The following is a 15985-nucleotide window of genomic DNA, read 5'->3' as shown; positions in this document are numbered from 1 at the left end:
TGAGTCACCGCGCCCGGCCAGATCCATGTTATTGTCATGCGCTGTGCAGGACCCTGTTATTGGCATGTGCTGTTTAGATCCATATTATTGGCATGTGTTGTGTAGATCCATGTTATTGGTATGTGTTGTGAACAGCAATGTTATTGATACGTATCGTGCCTGTCAATCTTACTGACCTAATACGATGGAATGGCGAGCCTGGCGCTGTACTCCCACCCCTGGGCGCGAGGGGGCACTCGAGGCGCTCCTGGATGTGGGGTGGGGGGGAGGGGGAGGGGGCGCAAGCAGGCCCCGCCCCCGAGCCCCGATTGGCTGCGCGCCGCCCGCGGCGTCGCACGCACGCAGGCCCCGCCCCGTCCGCCCCGCGCCGGCCCGGCGCGCCCTCCCTTGGCCGGCGGCGCTTGTTGTTCGGCGGCGGCGGTCGCAGCTCGGGTTCCCCTCGGGCGCCCCCGCCGCCGTCCGCGCGCGGCCATGGAGCTGGAGGTGCCGGACGAGGCGGAGAGCGCCGAGGCGGGGGCCGTGCCCTCGGAGGCGGCGTGGGCGGCAGAGAGCGGGGCGGCGGCAGGTAACGGCCCGGCCTCCCGGGGCTGCGGCCCGCTGGGCTCGTCCGAGCGCCGAGGGTCGTGGGGCTGCGGGGCTGCGGGGCTGCGGGGCCGGGGCGGGGGCTGCGGGGCCGGGGCGGGGGCTGCACGGTCGCTGCAGGGGCGCCGCCGGTTCCAGGAGCCTGGGGCGGGGCAGTCCCCTGGAGCCCCGGGGAGGACGGGGCTGAAGCCGCGCCGGGAAGCGGGAGGCCTGCGAGGGGCTACCTTCCAACGCTCCCGGGCCGGGGGCGACTCGGCGTGGGCGCCGCTGGGGATCCCCGTTCTGCCTGACCCGCTCTCCGGGGCTGCCCGGCGTGTGAGTGGCGGCTGCTTGGGTGGAGGAGGCGGGGGTCTCTGAGGCCGTGCATGCCCGCCTCCTGATGTCACCTCCCTTTCTGTAAGTTCCCAGACCTGGGTCCGGGTGCGCGACCTTTCCTCACCTTCCTGGGCCTCAGTTTACCTCCTTGCTAAAATGAGGGGAGGAAAAGGGTGACATCTGAAGATGCCTCCACCGCCCCGGCTGTGCACACAGGGTGCCCTGTCGCCCCCTTTCCCTCTCCCCAAGCCTTCCCCCAGGACACACTGGTGGGGCTGCGGGCTGGGCGGGGGGGCACGGCTGTCTCAAGCCCCGTTTGGCTGCTTCCTGGTCCTCCAGCCGGGTAGGTGGGGGCAGCTGGGCCTTCCCTTCTGTGGGGACGGTGTGCAGAGCCCAGAGGAAGGGAACAGTTCCTTCTCAGTCGAGGTCACAAGCTCCCAAATCGGAAGTTTCCGGATTCACAAAATCCTCTGCCCCTCCCAGGCAGCCAGCAGCAGCGTCTCTGTAGACACCCACACGGGCATCCGTCCTCCTTCTCCCCCCAGGCCTCCCGAAGCTTCCTTGGTTGGCAGGCGGGCAAGCGGGCGGGCGGGCGATGCGTGCTGCCTGGGAGTTGGGGGAGATGTCTGGAGAGAGAGAGAGAAAGAGTGTGGAAGTCATCAAGTCCCCCCACCCACCCCCCGCCTTGAAAGACACTCGTGGCTTCCCTCCCGGCGGCCATCTGGAACCTCTTGGTAGGTGACCCGGTTCCTTCCCCAGAGCCAGTGGCCTCGCCGCTTTCTTTGCGGGCAGCCGGTGTCCTGGCCTGGCCAGCAAGAGACATGGTGGAGGAACCCAGGCAGGGCACCAGGCCCCAGCCCGGGTTCCTTTCTTGGGCCCCCCAACTTCCGCTGTCAGCCCTCTGACCCCAGCTGGTCAGAGACAAAGTAGCCCAGGACTCGCTGACCAAAAGAAAACCACACCGCGACCATTCATCTTATCAGGGGCTCTGGGAGCACTGGGGACAGATAAAGTTGCCAGCTCCAGGCTGAGCATGGTGGTGGGGGGGGTGGGGGAGTCGGGGGCGGGGAGGGCTGGAAGGTCAGGGTCTGGCATCTCTGCCCATCCCTGAAATCCACAGAAATCTGACCCCAGCTGGCCATATATTATTGCCTCTGAATTTTTAAAATTCAGAGTTGCCTCACTCCTCCAATGCCATCCCTCCTGATGTTAGCGCTGGTGAGTTTAGGTTGTGCCTGGCTGGGCTGCAGAGACGTGAGCACATAAAGGGGCCTGCTTGTTCTTCACCGAGATGGTTTCATGCCTCACTGGGGCTTCTCTGCCTTGGCAGAGGTATTTTGAGCCAGGAAATTAGGGGTGCTGAGCAGCGCCCCTGGCTTCTGCCCACTGCATGCCAGGAGCACCTGCCAGTTGTGACAGCCACAAGTGACCCAGACATCTTTCAGTGTCCCCTGGGGGCAGGACGGCCCTGGTGAGAAATGCCACACGTTTATGACTCTGTGAACTGCTTGCTTTTTATCTGTGGTCGTCTGGAGTCTCCCCACGCTATGTTGGTATCGGTTTGTAGAGAGGGCGAGTGCCAGGCAGTGGTTGAGGGGGAGGCCCAGAGTTGGTCCTGCCGGGGTCCCCCTCCCAGCTCCATGCTTCAGGTGCTGTGTGGCCATCACTTCCCCGGGCTTCAGTGTCCCGTCTGTGAAATGGGGTGATGACCGTGTCTGCCGGGGGCTGGCTGAGCCTGGGATGAGTTGGTGTTCATGCTTGGTGATTGTCGTGCTGGTTGGCCGCCCCCTTTGGGCCTCTCCACCATCGGTGCCTCCAGGCCCCTGCTGAGGCCCATGCCGGTGGTTTCTGGAGTCACCTCTCGCTGTTAGGAGCGATGGCGACACCTTCCAGAAAGCTCAGCTACAGCGGAAGCCTTGTCCGACAGGGGCCGAGGGAGGCTGCCCGTTTCCCACGGCACTGCCAGCTCCCAGTGTCATCATCCTTGGCGATTTCGGCCGACTCGATGGGAGGCAAAGCAATGTCTCGTTGGTGTTTACAATCTGGTTCCTCTAATTGCCCGGGTTCCCAGCTCCTGAGGCGTGGCCTGAATGGCGTCTCCATGTGCCGTGGCTGTGGGGCATGTGGGGGCGGTCTCGGGAAGGCTGGGGCTTGGGCTGCGGCTGTGCCCGCTGTGGGGGCCAATGGCCTGTGGTGGAGTTTGGTCTGAGCTGTGGCCTGGGTGTGTCTGAGCCTCTCCCAGGCTGTCCTCTGTCTGTGATGCCCCAGAACGGTCAGCTCCATCCCTGCCCCTGCCCCACTCCCACAGCTGATCTGGCGGCAAATGATGTCAGCTTCACCTTCAGAACTGGCCCAGAACCCACTAGTGGACTCCTTCCCTGTCCTCTGCCTCTCCCGGGTCCAGCTTGGTCCTCCCCGGTCCAGCTTGGTCCTCCCCGGTCCAGCTTGGTCCTCCTCTGTCTGGCTTGGTCCTCCCCGGTCCAGTTCGGTCCTCCTCGGTCCAGTTCGGTCCTCCTTCATCCAGCTCGGTCCTCCCGGGTCCAGCTCGGTCCTCCTCCGTCCAGCTTGGTCCAGCTCAGTCCTCCTCCATCCAGCTCAGTCCTCCCCGGTCCAGCTTGGTCCTCCTCTGTCCAGCGCAGTCCTCCCCGGTCCAGCTTGGTCCTCCTCTGTCCAGCTTGGTCCTCCTCTGTCCAGCTCGGTCCTCCTCTGTCCAGCTCGGTCCTCCTCTGTCCAGCTCGGTCCTCCTCGGTCCAGTTCGGTCCTCCTTCGTCCAGCTCGGTCCTCCTCGGTCCAGCTTGGTCCTCCTTCATCCAGCTCGGTCCTCCTCAGTCCAGCTCGGTCCTCCTTTGCCCCCTGAGCCAGGCCCGGCGCCCCTGCTCTTCATCTGTTCCCTGTCCCACATTCCAGAAGGACCCCATTAAAAACCAGCTGCCCGAGTTCCGCCTCTCCTCTGCTCACAGCCCTCCATGGCTCCCACCTCCCTCGGGGTCAAAGACACAGTCCTCCTTGAAGCCCATCAGGCCCTGCACAGCCTGCCCGGGACCCTCCCTGCCCTCCCCTCCGCGCTCTGCCCTCCCCACCCTCCCCTCCGCGCTCTGCTGCAAGCCCATGGGCCCCTCACTGTTCCTCCAGCATGCAGGGCATGGTCCTGCCCCGGGGCCTTTGCACGGCTGCCCCCCCCAACCCCGGAATGCCCCTTCTCCTATCTGTGTCCTTCGCTCCCTTAGCGTTCTCCAGGTTTTGCGGGAGCATCTCCTCTCCGTGAGGCCTCCCTGCCCTGCTGTCACCACACAGCGGCCTCCCCTCCTCCGTCCCCTGCCCTCCCTGTTCCTCTTCCCTGTTTGTGCCACCATAGCGTTTGTCACCACCGAAACATATGGCTCTGCTGACATGTTTTCTGACCATCTCCTCCTGAGCGAGAGCTCCGCGAGGGCCAAGGCCGTCTGTGCCACTCCTGCGGTGTCCCCTGCGCCCGGAAGAGCTCAGCGCAGTGCAGATCCTGGTGGACATCAGGTGCATGAGGGCAGCAGTGCCAGGGAGGAAGGGCAAGGTAGAAGGGGGTGCTTGGGAAGGCCGTGCCAAGAAGGTGGCATCCGAGGGAGACCTGTGGGCGGTGGGCAGGAACAGGGCGTGGCCCCAGCAGAGGCCCCGCGTGCCTGGAGCAGTGTAGCGTGGTCACAGGGCGGCCGGGCAGGGAGTCAGCACCGCCACCAGGGCCTCCCCGTAGCTGTGGTGGTCTGCGCAAAAGGTCAGGGAGGCCGGGCACGGTGGCTCACAGCTGTAATCCTAGCATTTTGGGAGGCTGAGGCAGGAGGATCACTTGACCTCAGGAGTTTGAGACCACCCTGGAGCAACATAGCAAGACCCCTGTCTCTACTAAAAAAAATTAAAAGAGGCAGCTAGACGTAATGGCATGCACCTGTAGTTCCAGCGACTCAGGAGGCTGAGGCAGGAGGATCACCTGAGCTTGGGAGGCCGAGGCTGCACTGAGCTGTGATCGTGCCACTGCATGCCTGGGTGACAGCAGAATCGTATCTCAAAAAAAAAAAAAAAAAAAGGGTCAGTGGGATTGTGGTGTCTCTTGTTGCAAGTCAGCAGGGCCCAGGCAGAGGCTGAGGACGCTGGGGACGGAAAGTTCCCCATTCTCTCCTGCGCTGGCCGCCTCCCAGGATGCAGGTCAGGCACTGTGACCGCCACAGCCTGGGTGTCCCAGTGGAGAGGCCTCGGGGGCCGGCCCTCCTGGGTTCACACCCGGCGCCATTGCATGCCAGCCGGGGACGTGCGGCCTCGGTGTCCCTGTCTGTAAAGTGGGTGTGATGGCTGCCTTTCTCCTGGGCTGCATGGAGAATCATGGGGTAAAGCCCTTAGAAGGCACAGGACAGGCAGCCGGCCCCGTGAGAAAGCTGGGTGCCCCCTCTGTCCCAGGTTGCTGTTGGAGGAGAGGGAGTCCCCTTCGTGTGCTGCTTCCGGGGGGCCAGGTGCCAAGCGAGCTCACCTGGGCACTGGGGTCCGCCGTGGGAGTCAGGGCTCGTGAAAGCGTGAGGTCCACTCCTGGGCTCCAGACCTTGGTTGAGCACCTCGTGTGGGCCAGGTGGGGCTCAGGGTGCTTGGTCTTCTGGTGCCAACGGGACTGCCTCGCTGACCCCTTGGAGCCCTCAGGTTGCTGGGCGTCAGGCTACGGATGGGAACAAGTGGCCACGTGAGACCCCACCCGAATCTGTCCATGCCACTTCTTGTCAACAAAGTTCTATTGGCAACGGCCACACCATTTGTTCCCTTGCTGGCCTTGGTGGCCCCCACGCTGCAGCGGCAGAGCTGGGAGCTGAGTGGCCATGCTTGGGGCCGCATGTCCCACAAAGCCGAAAACACTCACTGCCCGGTCCTTTACGGAAGATGTTTGCCCAGTCCAGAGCCAGGCCGCGTTGGGCGGTGGTGAGTGTGGTGAAGGCACCTGGGAGGTCAAGTGGCCAGGCCTGTGGCAGCCGAGGACTTGGAGGGAGGTGACTGTCGCCACGAGCTGAATAAGGGTGGGCTGCGGCTCAGGCGACGTAGGCAGCGGAACAGTCGCGCCGAGGCCATGGGATGGGAACTTGCTGCACCCGCTTGAGCCGCAGAAGTGAAGGCAACGTGGTGGGAGAGGGTCGCCTGGGGTCGGGCCTGAGGACAGCGGGTGGGAGAGGGTCGCCTGGGGTTGGGCCTGAGGACAGCGGGTGGCGCTGGCATCTGAGTGGGGTGGCGAGCCCGATTCACAGCGCCTGGTGGGGGATGGTCTGTGGGCAGCGCTCTGTGGGGTTGGGGCAGGTGTCCAGGTGAGTGGCGCCGGTGCCTGGAGGGAGACGAGGGGCCTGGAAGGATTTTGGCCTGGGCCCTGGAGCTGGTGGCCAGGGTGGCGAGGACTGAGGACAGAGCAGGACTGGGAGCCCAGGCACTGTGGCAGGCGTGTGCCGATGTGGGGTGAGCAGGCAGTGGGGACCCCCAAAGCAGGTGGAGGCTCCGGGAGCCTGGGCAGGGTGGTCCCAGGGCCTGGTGTGGGCTGAGCCTGCCTTGGCCGCTTAGACCCGTGTGCCTCTGAGCAAGTGACTTCCCTTTGTTTTAAAATTTTTTTTTTTTGAGATGGAGCCTCGCTGTCTCGCCCAGGCTGGAGTGCAGTGGTGCGATCTCGGCTCACTGCAAGCTCCGCCTCCTAGATTCACGCCATTCTCCTGCCTCAGCCTCCCGAGTAGCTGGGACTACAGGCACCCGCCACCACGCCCGGCTAATTTTTTGTGTTTTTAGTAGAGACGAGGTTTCACCGTGTTAGCCAGGAGGGTGTTGATCTCCTGACCTTGTGATCTGCCTGCCTTGGCCTCCCAAAGTGCTGGGATTACAGGCGTGAGCCACCACGCCCGGCCTGTTTTAAATTTTTAAAACTTTTTTGTAGAGATGAGGTCTCACTATGTTGTCCAGGGTCCGAGGGTCTCGAACCCTTGGTCCCAAGCAGCCCTCCTGCCTCTGCCTCCCAAAGTGCTGGGGTTACAGGCATGCACCCCCACGGTGGCCCCTGCTTTCCCTTTTGGAGCAAGAGCTGTGGGTGTCCTGAGTGCCTGGCAGGACAGGGATGGGTGACGCCCCAGCCCCTGGGAAGCTGCACGACGTGGGTCTTTCTTTACAGATGGGGAAACCGAGGCTCCTGGAGGGCTGGAGAGTCCACACAGGGTGGGGCTGTGAACGAGGAGCGGGGCCCAGGCCTCCCTGCCGCCTGCCGCCTGGCCCCGGCAGCGTGTCCCTTCACGCAGGACCAGGCCGGGCAAGACCCTGCAAGGATTTGCCGGCAGGCGCCAGCTGGACAGGGGCCCGAGGTGGTGCCAGTACTCATGGGGATTACAGCCTGAGGGGATTAGCTCGGAGCCCCTGCACCTGCCTCCTCGCCACCCTGAGAGGCCAGCTTGGGAGGGGCTGGAGTCGAGCATGAGGGCCCCCAGGTGCCTGAGCTGGCGTGGGGGTGCGAGGGGACCCAGCCTCTGGCTGAGTGAAGAGAGGACCCCAGCACCCTGCCCGGCCGCTCTCCTCCACTCAAACGCCTCATGCCTCCACTCTGCAGGCGGGGCTGCTGCTGAAGGTTTGGGGGAGTGGGGTGTGGTTCGGGCATCGTCTACGTGTGCTTTCCTGCGTGTGCTTTGGCCGGGTGCTGGGGGCCGGGGGAACGAGAGGGCCAGGCCCCCTCAGGAACTCTGGGAGTGGGGCCAGGACATGCAGACAGTAAAGAAAAGCAAAATACACAACGCAGTGGACGAGACAAGTGCCTGGGAGAAGAGCCGAGCAGAGGAGGGGAGAGAGCGGCGGAGGAGGTGCCCTCAAGGCTGGGGACTCGGGGGCCACGCTTGAACAGAGATCCAGGGGAAGCGAGGGGTCGTGGAAGTGTGGAGGGAGCTGTCCCGCAGAGGCACTGTGCAGAGGCTCTGGGGCAGGACCATGCCTGGTGTTTTAGAGGAACAGTGAGGAGGGGAGGGCAGGGAGGGGACGGGGCACGGTGTGCAGGGCCTTGTGGGCCGCAGGGAGGACTTGGGCTTTGACCCCAAGGGAGGTGGGAGCCATGGAGGGCTGCGGGCAGGGGAGGGATGGGTGCAACTCAGGAGCTCACAGGCACCCCCTGGTGGCTGCTGTGGGGAGGACAGAGGGGGTGAGGGTGGGAGCTGGGCTAGGGGAACCAGGGCAGAGGGGACTGTGCTGGCCCAGGTGGGTGAAGCTGGGGCTGGGCCAGGCGGGGACCATGAGCAGTGGGCCATCTGGGATGGATTTTGGAAGCAGAGCCAGCAGGACCTTTTGAAGGTTGAGTGTGGGGCTGAGGGGGGATTGAGTTTGAAATCAAGATTTTAGCCTGAGCCCTGGAAGGACAGAGCTGCCCTCAGCCAAGATGGATGCAGGAAGGGCAGTGTGGGGGCCACCGGGGCCCAGCATGGCCTAGCTGCGAGGGAGGCCCCAGGAGCCCCTGTAGGGAGCGTTGGGGGCAGTGGTGGGAGCCGGCAGTGGGACTGGGTGGGGCCGTCAGGACCCTGGTGGTGGCCGTGCTCAGTGGACGGTGTCTCTGTTCCATCACGCTGTTGGTAGGAGGACAGCTGAGATGATTGGGTTCGGTTGCCCAGCTGCTCCGTGCCTCAGTTTCCTCATTTGGAAAGCAATGTCCCTTGAGGATTTAGATGAGTCAATGCACACAAAAGGCTCAGAGCCAGCCCTGTCCATGGTGGGCGCCCAGGGAGTGGGGACAGGGATGTGAGCGGGCAGCTCCCACTGTGCACCCTTCCCGTGCGGTGCTGGGACTGGCCACGCTGCGTGCGCTGACATGGGCAGGGCTGCTGGGGCAGGGAAAAGAGCCTGGGGTGGGAGCAGCTGCCTCGGGGCCCGGTGCCTGCGGTTGTGTATGAGTCAGCCTGGCTTGGCGTCTGCTGCTAAAACAAACATCCCCACTCTCCCAGCCATCCCAGAGGCTCGTTTCTCGCTTGTGTTGGGGGCTTTGGTGGTTTTGCTCCCCTGATCTCTCAGATCCCAGGTTGACAGAGGTGCTGTCACCCTCAGTGCAGTAAAGGCTCCATGCTTCTGTAACCCAGAAAGGTGGTACCTGTATTCAAATGCGCTCTGATTGGTTTAAATCAGGCTTGGTGAGGCCAAGAGAGCAGGAGGTGACTGCTATTGAAAAGCTCTTGTGTTACAGTTCCCAAGAGAAGGGGCCCGGGTGACACCCATGCAGGGCCACCCTACACAGCACTGGCATCAGGCACGAGCCAGAGGGCAGGAGGGTCAGGCCAGGGCCTGTGTGAGGCTTTGGTTGGAAGGGACGGGCCAGGCGGGGTAGGTGGGCTGGCTGTGCCTAGGATGGGCGGGTTTGACTCCCGACTGTTTGCGGCTCCTGGCTGTTGGGGTGGTCCCTGTTCTGGGAGCTGGCCCTGGGGTGATTCAGGGCAGGGAACCTGGGCATGGTGCGTGGGAGTTTGATCAGGTGCGTGGGCTCGCGGTTGGTTGCTCTGCACGTCACAGTGTGCTCGCAGGCGGGCCATTTGCAACATTTAGGAATCCGCTAACCCTGGAAGGGGCCATCATCCCCAGATTAGCGAGGCCCCCAAGATGTCGTAAAATCCAGAAAACAAAACGCGGCATCAGCACTGTACCAGACCGGGCGCTCCGTGTTCCGGCAGCGGAGGATGCGTCCATCTCTCCCATCTTCAGCAGCCATATGGGCGCAAGGCGACTTCTTCCCTCACTGCGTCATTGCAGCGTATATTCGTCTTTCTGTGACTCAGAGAAAAAGTCCTTGTGGCTCTTCTCAGCATTTCCTCTTTGTTTTCTTGGAACTGCGTTTCCACAAGGGGAGCAGAGACCACTCGAGGCGAAGGAACTCGCCACACGGGAGCTCCCTCCCGCTCCTCCCAAAGGTCACCTGTGTTTCTGTCAAGAGCTGGAAAATGGAGTGTCCCCACCAGGGAGACAGGGTCACCACCGAGGCTGGCTCTGAGCTGCCTCAGCTCCTGCAAGCTCCGTGGCCCTGACCTTGACCCTCCCCAGCCCATTTTCCTCGCAGAGCTCCTTGTAAGCACGCACGTCAGGTTGAACTCTGACCTCATTTTCTGGGACCTCTATGATTGTGTCTTTCCCAGTCTACAGTTATCTGTCACCATTTTGTTGATTCGTAGGAGCTCTTTATTTGTTATGGCAGCTACTCATTTATTGGTGACACAAGCACAGGTACTTCTTTGGCCATCTTCTCCTATGATGATCGTTAGCATCCGACAGGTATTTTGGGGTTTATGTGGTCAAACTTATCACTCTTTCCTTTTTCGGTTTCCTAGTTTGGTGTCATGGATGGGAAAGTCTTCCTGTCTGAAGTTATGATTAAATTCTGCTAAGACTTTTATAACTTAGCTTCTTTTTTGTTCACATTTCAATTCTTTTTTTTTTTTTTTTAAGACAGGGTCTCACTGTATCACCCAGGCTAGAGTTCAGTGACACGATTGTAGCTCACTGCAGCCTTGACCTCCTGGGTTCAAACCAGCCTCCCAACTAGCTGGGACTGCAGGTGTGCGCCACCATGCATGGCTAATTTTTCATCTGTTGTGGGGACAGGGTCTTGCCAAGTTGCCCAGGCTGGTCTCGAGCTCCTGGCCTCAAGTGATCCTCTTGCCTTGGCTTCCCGAAGTGCTGGGGTTACAGGTGTGAGCCAGTGCGCCCGGGCTATTTCTGGACATTTTATTCTGCTCCACTCCTCTGCCTTTGCCTTCATGCTACGGCCATGTCTCATCTTGAACAAATGATAACATGCTCACAGTTAAAAAAAAAAAAACACGGTAATCAGACGTGCAGTGAGTAAAAAGTGAGTCCCACCTCACCCTCTCCATCTCTGTGGAGATAATGACCGTCACCCCAGGTGTTTCTCTGGCCCATACACTTGGGGCTCAGATTATATTAGGCTTTTAAAAATAATTTGGAAAGCTTTCCAGTCTATAGAAAGGGCAAGAATGCCACAGTGAACACCCGTACAGCCCGCACAGAGATCCACCAGCTGCTAACATTTTGTCATGTCTTTATCATTCTGTGTGTGTGGGAGTGTGTGCGTTAGTGAGTGTGCATGTGTGCAAGTTTGTGTGTGAGTTCATGTGAGTTTGTGTGAGTGTGTGTTAGTGTGTGTGTGTGTGATTTTTGTCAGGCCATTTGCGTGTCGATCGCTGTCATGGTGCCTCTCTGCCTGAAGCAGCCAGTTCCGTTATTTGTGGTAGTTCTTTATTTTATTTTTTTGAGACGGAGTTTTGCCCTTTTGCCCAGGCTGGAGTGCAGTGGTGCGATCTCAGCTCACCTAAACCTCTGTCTTCCGGTTTCAAGCGATTCTGCTGCCTCAGCCTCCCGAGTAGCTGGGATTACAGGCATCCACCACCACACCCGGCTAATTTTTTGTATTTTTAGTAGAGACGGGGTTTCACCATGTTGGCCAGGCAGGTCTCGAACTCCTGACCTGGTGATCCACCCACCTCAGCCTCCCATAGTGCCGGGGTTACAGGCATGAGCCACTGCGCCGGGCCTGTTTGTGGTAGTTCCTTTGTGAAGCTGCTGCAGACACTTCAGGCGCACACTGAGCCCTGGCTCCGGGGAAACCCAAGGTTGGGTTTCTGCTAGCCTTTGGGCACGACGTTTCCATCAGCCAGTCGATACGTAACCTTGTTGTATGTTCGTTTCTATTCCAAGGCGTCTTATTTTAGGGCTGGGTGCGGTGGCTCACACCTGTAATCCCAGCACTTTGGGAGGCCGAGGCGGGAGGATCACTGGATCACTTGAGCCCAGGAGTTTGAGGCTGCAGTGAGCCGTGATTGCACCACTGCACTCCAGCCTGGGTGACAGAGTGAGATCCTAAGAAAATTTTAAAGACACCCATGTTGTTGATTTAGCCACAGGGAGCTCACGGACCGTAGGCTGCGTGCGCCAATCCTGCCCCACCCACCCCATCCCGGGCACTCTCCGGGCCCCCCGCCCGTTTGCGGGCTCTGTGTTGGGGGCGAGGCTGGAAGGGGGACCCTGGGGCGTGTATGCGGCTGGGTGGGGGCTCAAAAACAGGGTGGGGGGCCATGGTGACGTGGGCACGGGTCCCCCTTCCCCGCCCGGCCCACCCGCTCGGTGTGTCTCTCTCGCTGTCGTTCTCCCCCCTCTCTCCTCTCTCTCTCTCTCTTTCCGCTCTCAGTCCTGTTTGAGCAAAGCTTCTCTTCACTACGGGTTTCTCCATGGGGCTCATCCGGGTCTCTAGCCCTGAGGGACACGAAACCACCTGAGGACAATGCCTGGGGGGGCAATTTCAACAGCAAAATCACCAGCAAAACTGCAAAAAACACACGCGGCTCTCAGTGGACCAGGGAAAGGCCAGGTGCTCACAGCAGGAGCTGAAACCAGGGGGCGAGGACCAGAGCTGCCTGGGGACGTGTGTGCCCCAGAGTCCTGGGGGTGCTGCCCTGGAAATAGCCTTCCAGTCTTCTAGACCCCTCCCCGCCCACAGCAGGGGACCAGGGGCCCTCTCACCCGCAGATGAGGAACACGAGCCCCTGGGGGCTCCCCGGCGGCACCCCGCTCTGTTTCCCACCACGGCCTAACCTCAGGCCCTGGAAGGAATTCCCTTCAGGGCCACTGTACTTGCCGGAGGGATGCTGGGCCCCTGGAGGACGGGGACACTGGGGAGCCAGCCGCGAGGGACGTCCACCTCTGCTGTGCTGGAGATGAGCCCACAAGGAGGTGGGGGCCACAGCGCAGACCCTGGCAGCGGGAGCCTCAGCTCGGGGCCCATCAGGATCTCCCACAGCCCGCACGGGCCGGGCTTCCCCCAGGGAAGCGTGTCCTCTGTGCACCCTGACCCATCCCGTCGGCCCGCCACCTGCGGGCTGGCCACGCCCCACAGCCTCCTGCCCTGACCCGCCCGGGAGCTTGGTGCTGACAGTGGAGCCTCTTTCTCTCTGGACACTGGGGCCCTGGGAAACGGCCCAACAGCTCAGGGCCTGCGGAGTTCTGGATGCTCCGCCCGCCTGCGCAGGGCTTCCTGTTTACCGCCCTGGCTCCCGCCCGCCCACCTGCTGCGGGGAAAGGGATGACTCTGTGCCCTGCGGGGAGCACCCGGCCGGGAGAAGCAAGAAGGGGCAAGGACGAGGGGCGGCCTACTGCTCGGGTGGACCCCAGGCTGTCCCTCCACCGTGCTGGGGTCCCCCAGGTGTACCCTCCCCTCCAGCCACCTCACCCCTTCCTTGCTGTGTCCCGCAAGTGTCCTGTGGTATCCTCTGAGGGCCTGTGCGTTTGTGTGCATGTATGCATGTGTGTATCTGTGTGTGTGCATGTGTGTGCTTGTGCATGTGTGCGTGTATGTGCGTCTGTGTCCCCTTCCCACAGGCCCTCACCGCTCCCTGCACCTGTGGGTCCTTGCTTCCTTTCCTGCCCCGTGTTTGGGACATATTCCTTATTGCGTACTTGGACTTCTTTCTTAAATTCTTTTCTTTTGGAGACTGAGTCTCAGTCTGTCGCCCAGGCTGGAGTGCAGTGGCGCAATCTCGGCTCACTGCAACCTTCGCCTCCCAGGTTCAAATGATTCTCCTATTTCAGCCTCCTGAGTAGCTGGGACACAGGCATGTGCCACCATGCCTGGCTAATTTTTTTTGTTTTTGTTTTGAGTTGGAGTCTCACTCTTTTCACCCAGGCTGGAGTGTAGTGGCGCGATCTCGGCTCACTGCAAGCTCCGTTTCCCAGGTTCACGCCATTCTCCTGCCTCAGCCTTCCGAGTAGCTGGGACTACAGGCGCCCTCCACCACGCCCGGCTAATTTTTTTTTTGTATTTTTAGTAGAGACATGGTTTCACCGTATTAGCCAGGATGGTAATTTTTGTATTTTTTTTAGTAGAGGCGGGGTTTCACCATGTTGGTCCGGCTGGTCTCGAACTCCTGACTTCGTGATCTGCCTGCCTCGGCCTCCCAGCCTAGGCCTCCCAAAGTGCTGGGATTACAAGCGTGAGCCAGTGTGCCCGGCCTTAAATTCTTTTTAAATAGCAGCTTTATTGGGTTGTAATTCACAGACCCTACGTTTTACCTACTTTTAATGTACGGTTCATGGGTTTTAGTATGTTCACAGTTGTACAACTCTCCCCTCTTAGTCCAGAATATTCTCATCACCCGAAAGCTGTCCATCACTCATTAACTGTCACTCTCTACCCCTCCTCCAACCCCTGACAACACCTTACTCACTTTCTGGGCATTTCATAGAAATGGGAAAATGGGATCACGCACTGTGTGACCTTCTGTGTCTTGTCCTGTCACTGACCGTGACGTCCTCAAGGCGCGGCCATGCTGTGGCCTGTGTCAAAGCCTCATCCCTTTTCATGGTTGCGTCCCGCTCCAGCGTGTGGATGACCTGGCCCTGCTGACCCGTTCAGCCGGTGGTGGATGCTCGGGCTGTTTCCCCCTTTTGGCTGTTGTGGATGTGCCGCTGTGAACATTTGTGTAAAGTTTTTGTGTGGATGTGGGTTTTCACTTCTCTTGAGTTGATGTCCAAGGGTGGGATTGTGGGGTCACAGAAACCCGATGTGGGACAATTTGAGGAACTGTCAGACTGTTTCCCTCGGTGGCTGCAGTGTCGTACATTCCCACTGCAGCAGACGGGCCTTTCATTTTTCCACATCTTCACCAACTCTTCTTGTTGTCTGTGCTTCCTGCTTGTTTTCTGAGACAGGATCTCACTCTGTTGCCCAGGCTGGAGTGCAGTGGTGCGATCCTCCCACCTTAGCCTCCCAAGTAGCCAGAACTATAGGCGCTGCCACCACCCCCAGCTAATTTTTGTATTTTTGTAGAGACAGGGTCTTGCTGTGTTGCCCAGGCTGGTCTCAAAGTCTTGGACTCAAGCCATCCTCCCTCCTTGGCCTCCCAAAGTGTTGAGATGACAGGTGTGACACTGCCTGGCCTGGTTTTTATTATTGGGTTGTGAGTTCATGTATTTTAAATGTGAGGCCCTTAGCACACAGATGATTCAAATCTTTCTCCCATTCTGCAGGTTGCCTTTCCAGTTTCTTGCTGGTGTCCTGTGAGGCACAAAAGTCTTGATGAAGTTCACTTGATCTGTTTTTATTTTATTTTGTCACCCGGGCTGGAGTGCAGTGGCATGATCTCAGCCCACTGCAACCTCTGCCTCCTGGGTTCAAGCTAATCTTCTGCTTCAGCTTCCAGAGTAGCTGGGATTACAGGTGTGTGCCACTACGCCCAGCTAATTTTTATATTTTTGGTAGGGACAGGGTTTTACCATGTTGGCCAGGCTGCTCTCGAACTGCTGACCTTAGGCGATCCTCCCACCTCGGCCTCCTAAAGTGTTGGGAGTACCGGCGTGAGCCACTGCACCTGGCCTTGATCTGTTTTTTCTTTGCTTGCTTATGCTTTTGGTGTTTATCTAAGAAATTGTTGCCTAATCCAAGGTCACAAAGATTTATTACCCCATTTTTTAAAGTAGTTTTATAGTTTTAGCTCTTACATTCATTCAGGTTTGTGATTTTATTTATTTATTTATTTATTTATTTATTTATTTATTTATTTATTTTGAGACGGAGTTTCGCTCCTGTTGCTCAGGCTGGGGTGCAATGGCGCGATCTCGGCTCACTGCAACCTCTGCCTCCCGGGTTCAGGTGATTCTCCTGCCTCAGCCTCCCAAGTAGCTGGGATTACGGGTGCCCACCATCACTTCTGGCTAATTTTGTATTTTTAGTAGAGACGGGGTTTCTCCATGTTGGTCAGACTGGTCTCAAACTCCTGACCTCAGGTGATCTGCCCGCCTTGGCCTCCCAAAGTGCTGGGATTACAGGCGTGAACCACCGTACCTGGCCTATATTTTTATTTTTTTGAGACAGAGTCTCGCTCTGTTGCCCAGGCTGGAGTGCAGTGGCGCGATCTCAGCTCACTGCAAGCTCTGCCTCCCTGGTTCATGCCATTCTCCTGCCTCAGCCTCCTGAGTAGCTGGGACTACAGGCGCCCACCACCACGCCCGGCTAATTTTTGTATTTGTGTTTGGGAGGATCAGCCTCCCAAAGTGCTAGAATTACAGGTGTCAGTCACTGTTCCTG

At 59.5% G+C, this 15985-nt stretch overlaps 1 protein-coding gene across 5 annotated transcripts in view; it reads left to right on the top strand.

The window, feature by feature from the left end:
• The first annotated feature begins 370 nt into the window (after nucleotides 1–370).
• PIP5K1C (phosphatidylinositol-4-phosphate 5-kinase type 1 gamma) overlaps nucleotides 371–15985 on the top strand; it is a 71314-nt gene continuing 55699 nt past the window's right edge. For 4 of the 5 annotated variants that reach the window (XM_063658247.1, XM_063658246.1, XM_054463725.2 and 1 more), the window contains exon 1: nucleotides 375–565. In XM_063658247.1, the coding sequence (XP_063514317.1) occupies nucleotides 472–565 (94 nt within the window). In that variant the 5' untranslated portion in view covers nucleotides 375–471. Of the gene's footprint in view, nucleotides 566–15985 lie in introns of all 5 variants that reach the window. The other variant, XM_054463727.2, reaches the window with a different exon arrangement.

Source organism: Pongo pygmaeus, chromosome 20 (genome assembly GCF_028885625.2).
Source record: "Pongo pygmaeus isolate AG05252 chromosome 20, NHGRI_mPonPyg2-v2.0_pri, whole genome shotgun sequence".
In the NCBI taxonomy this organism is placed as follows: domain Eukaryota; kingdom Metazoa; phylum Chordata; class Mammalia; order Primates; family Hominidae; genus Pongo; species Pongo pygmaeus.
Note: the sequence above shows the minus strand (reverse complement) of the source record. Positions and strands in the feature narration are given on the sequence as shown.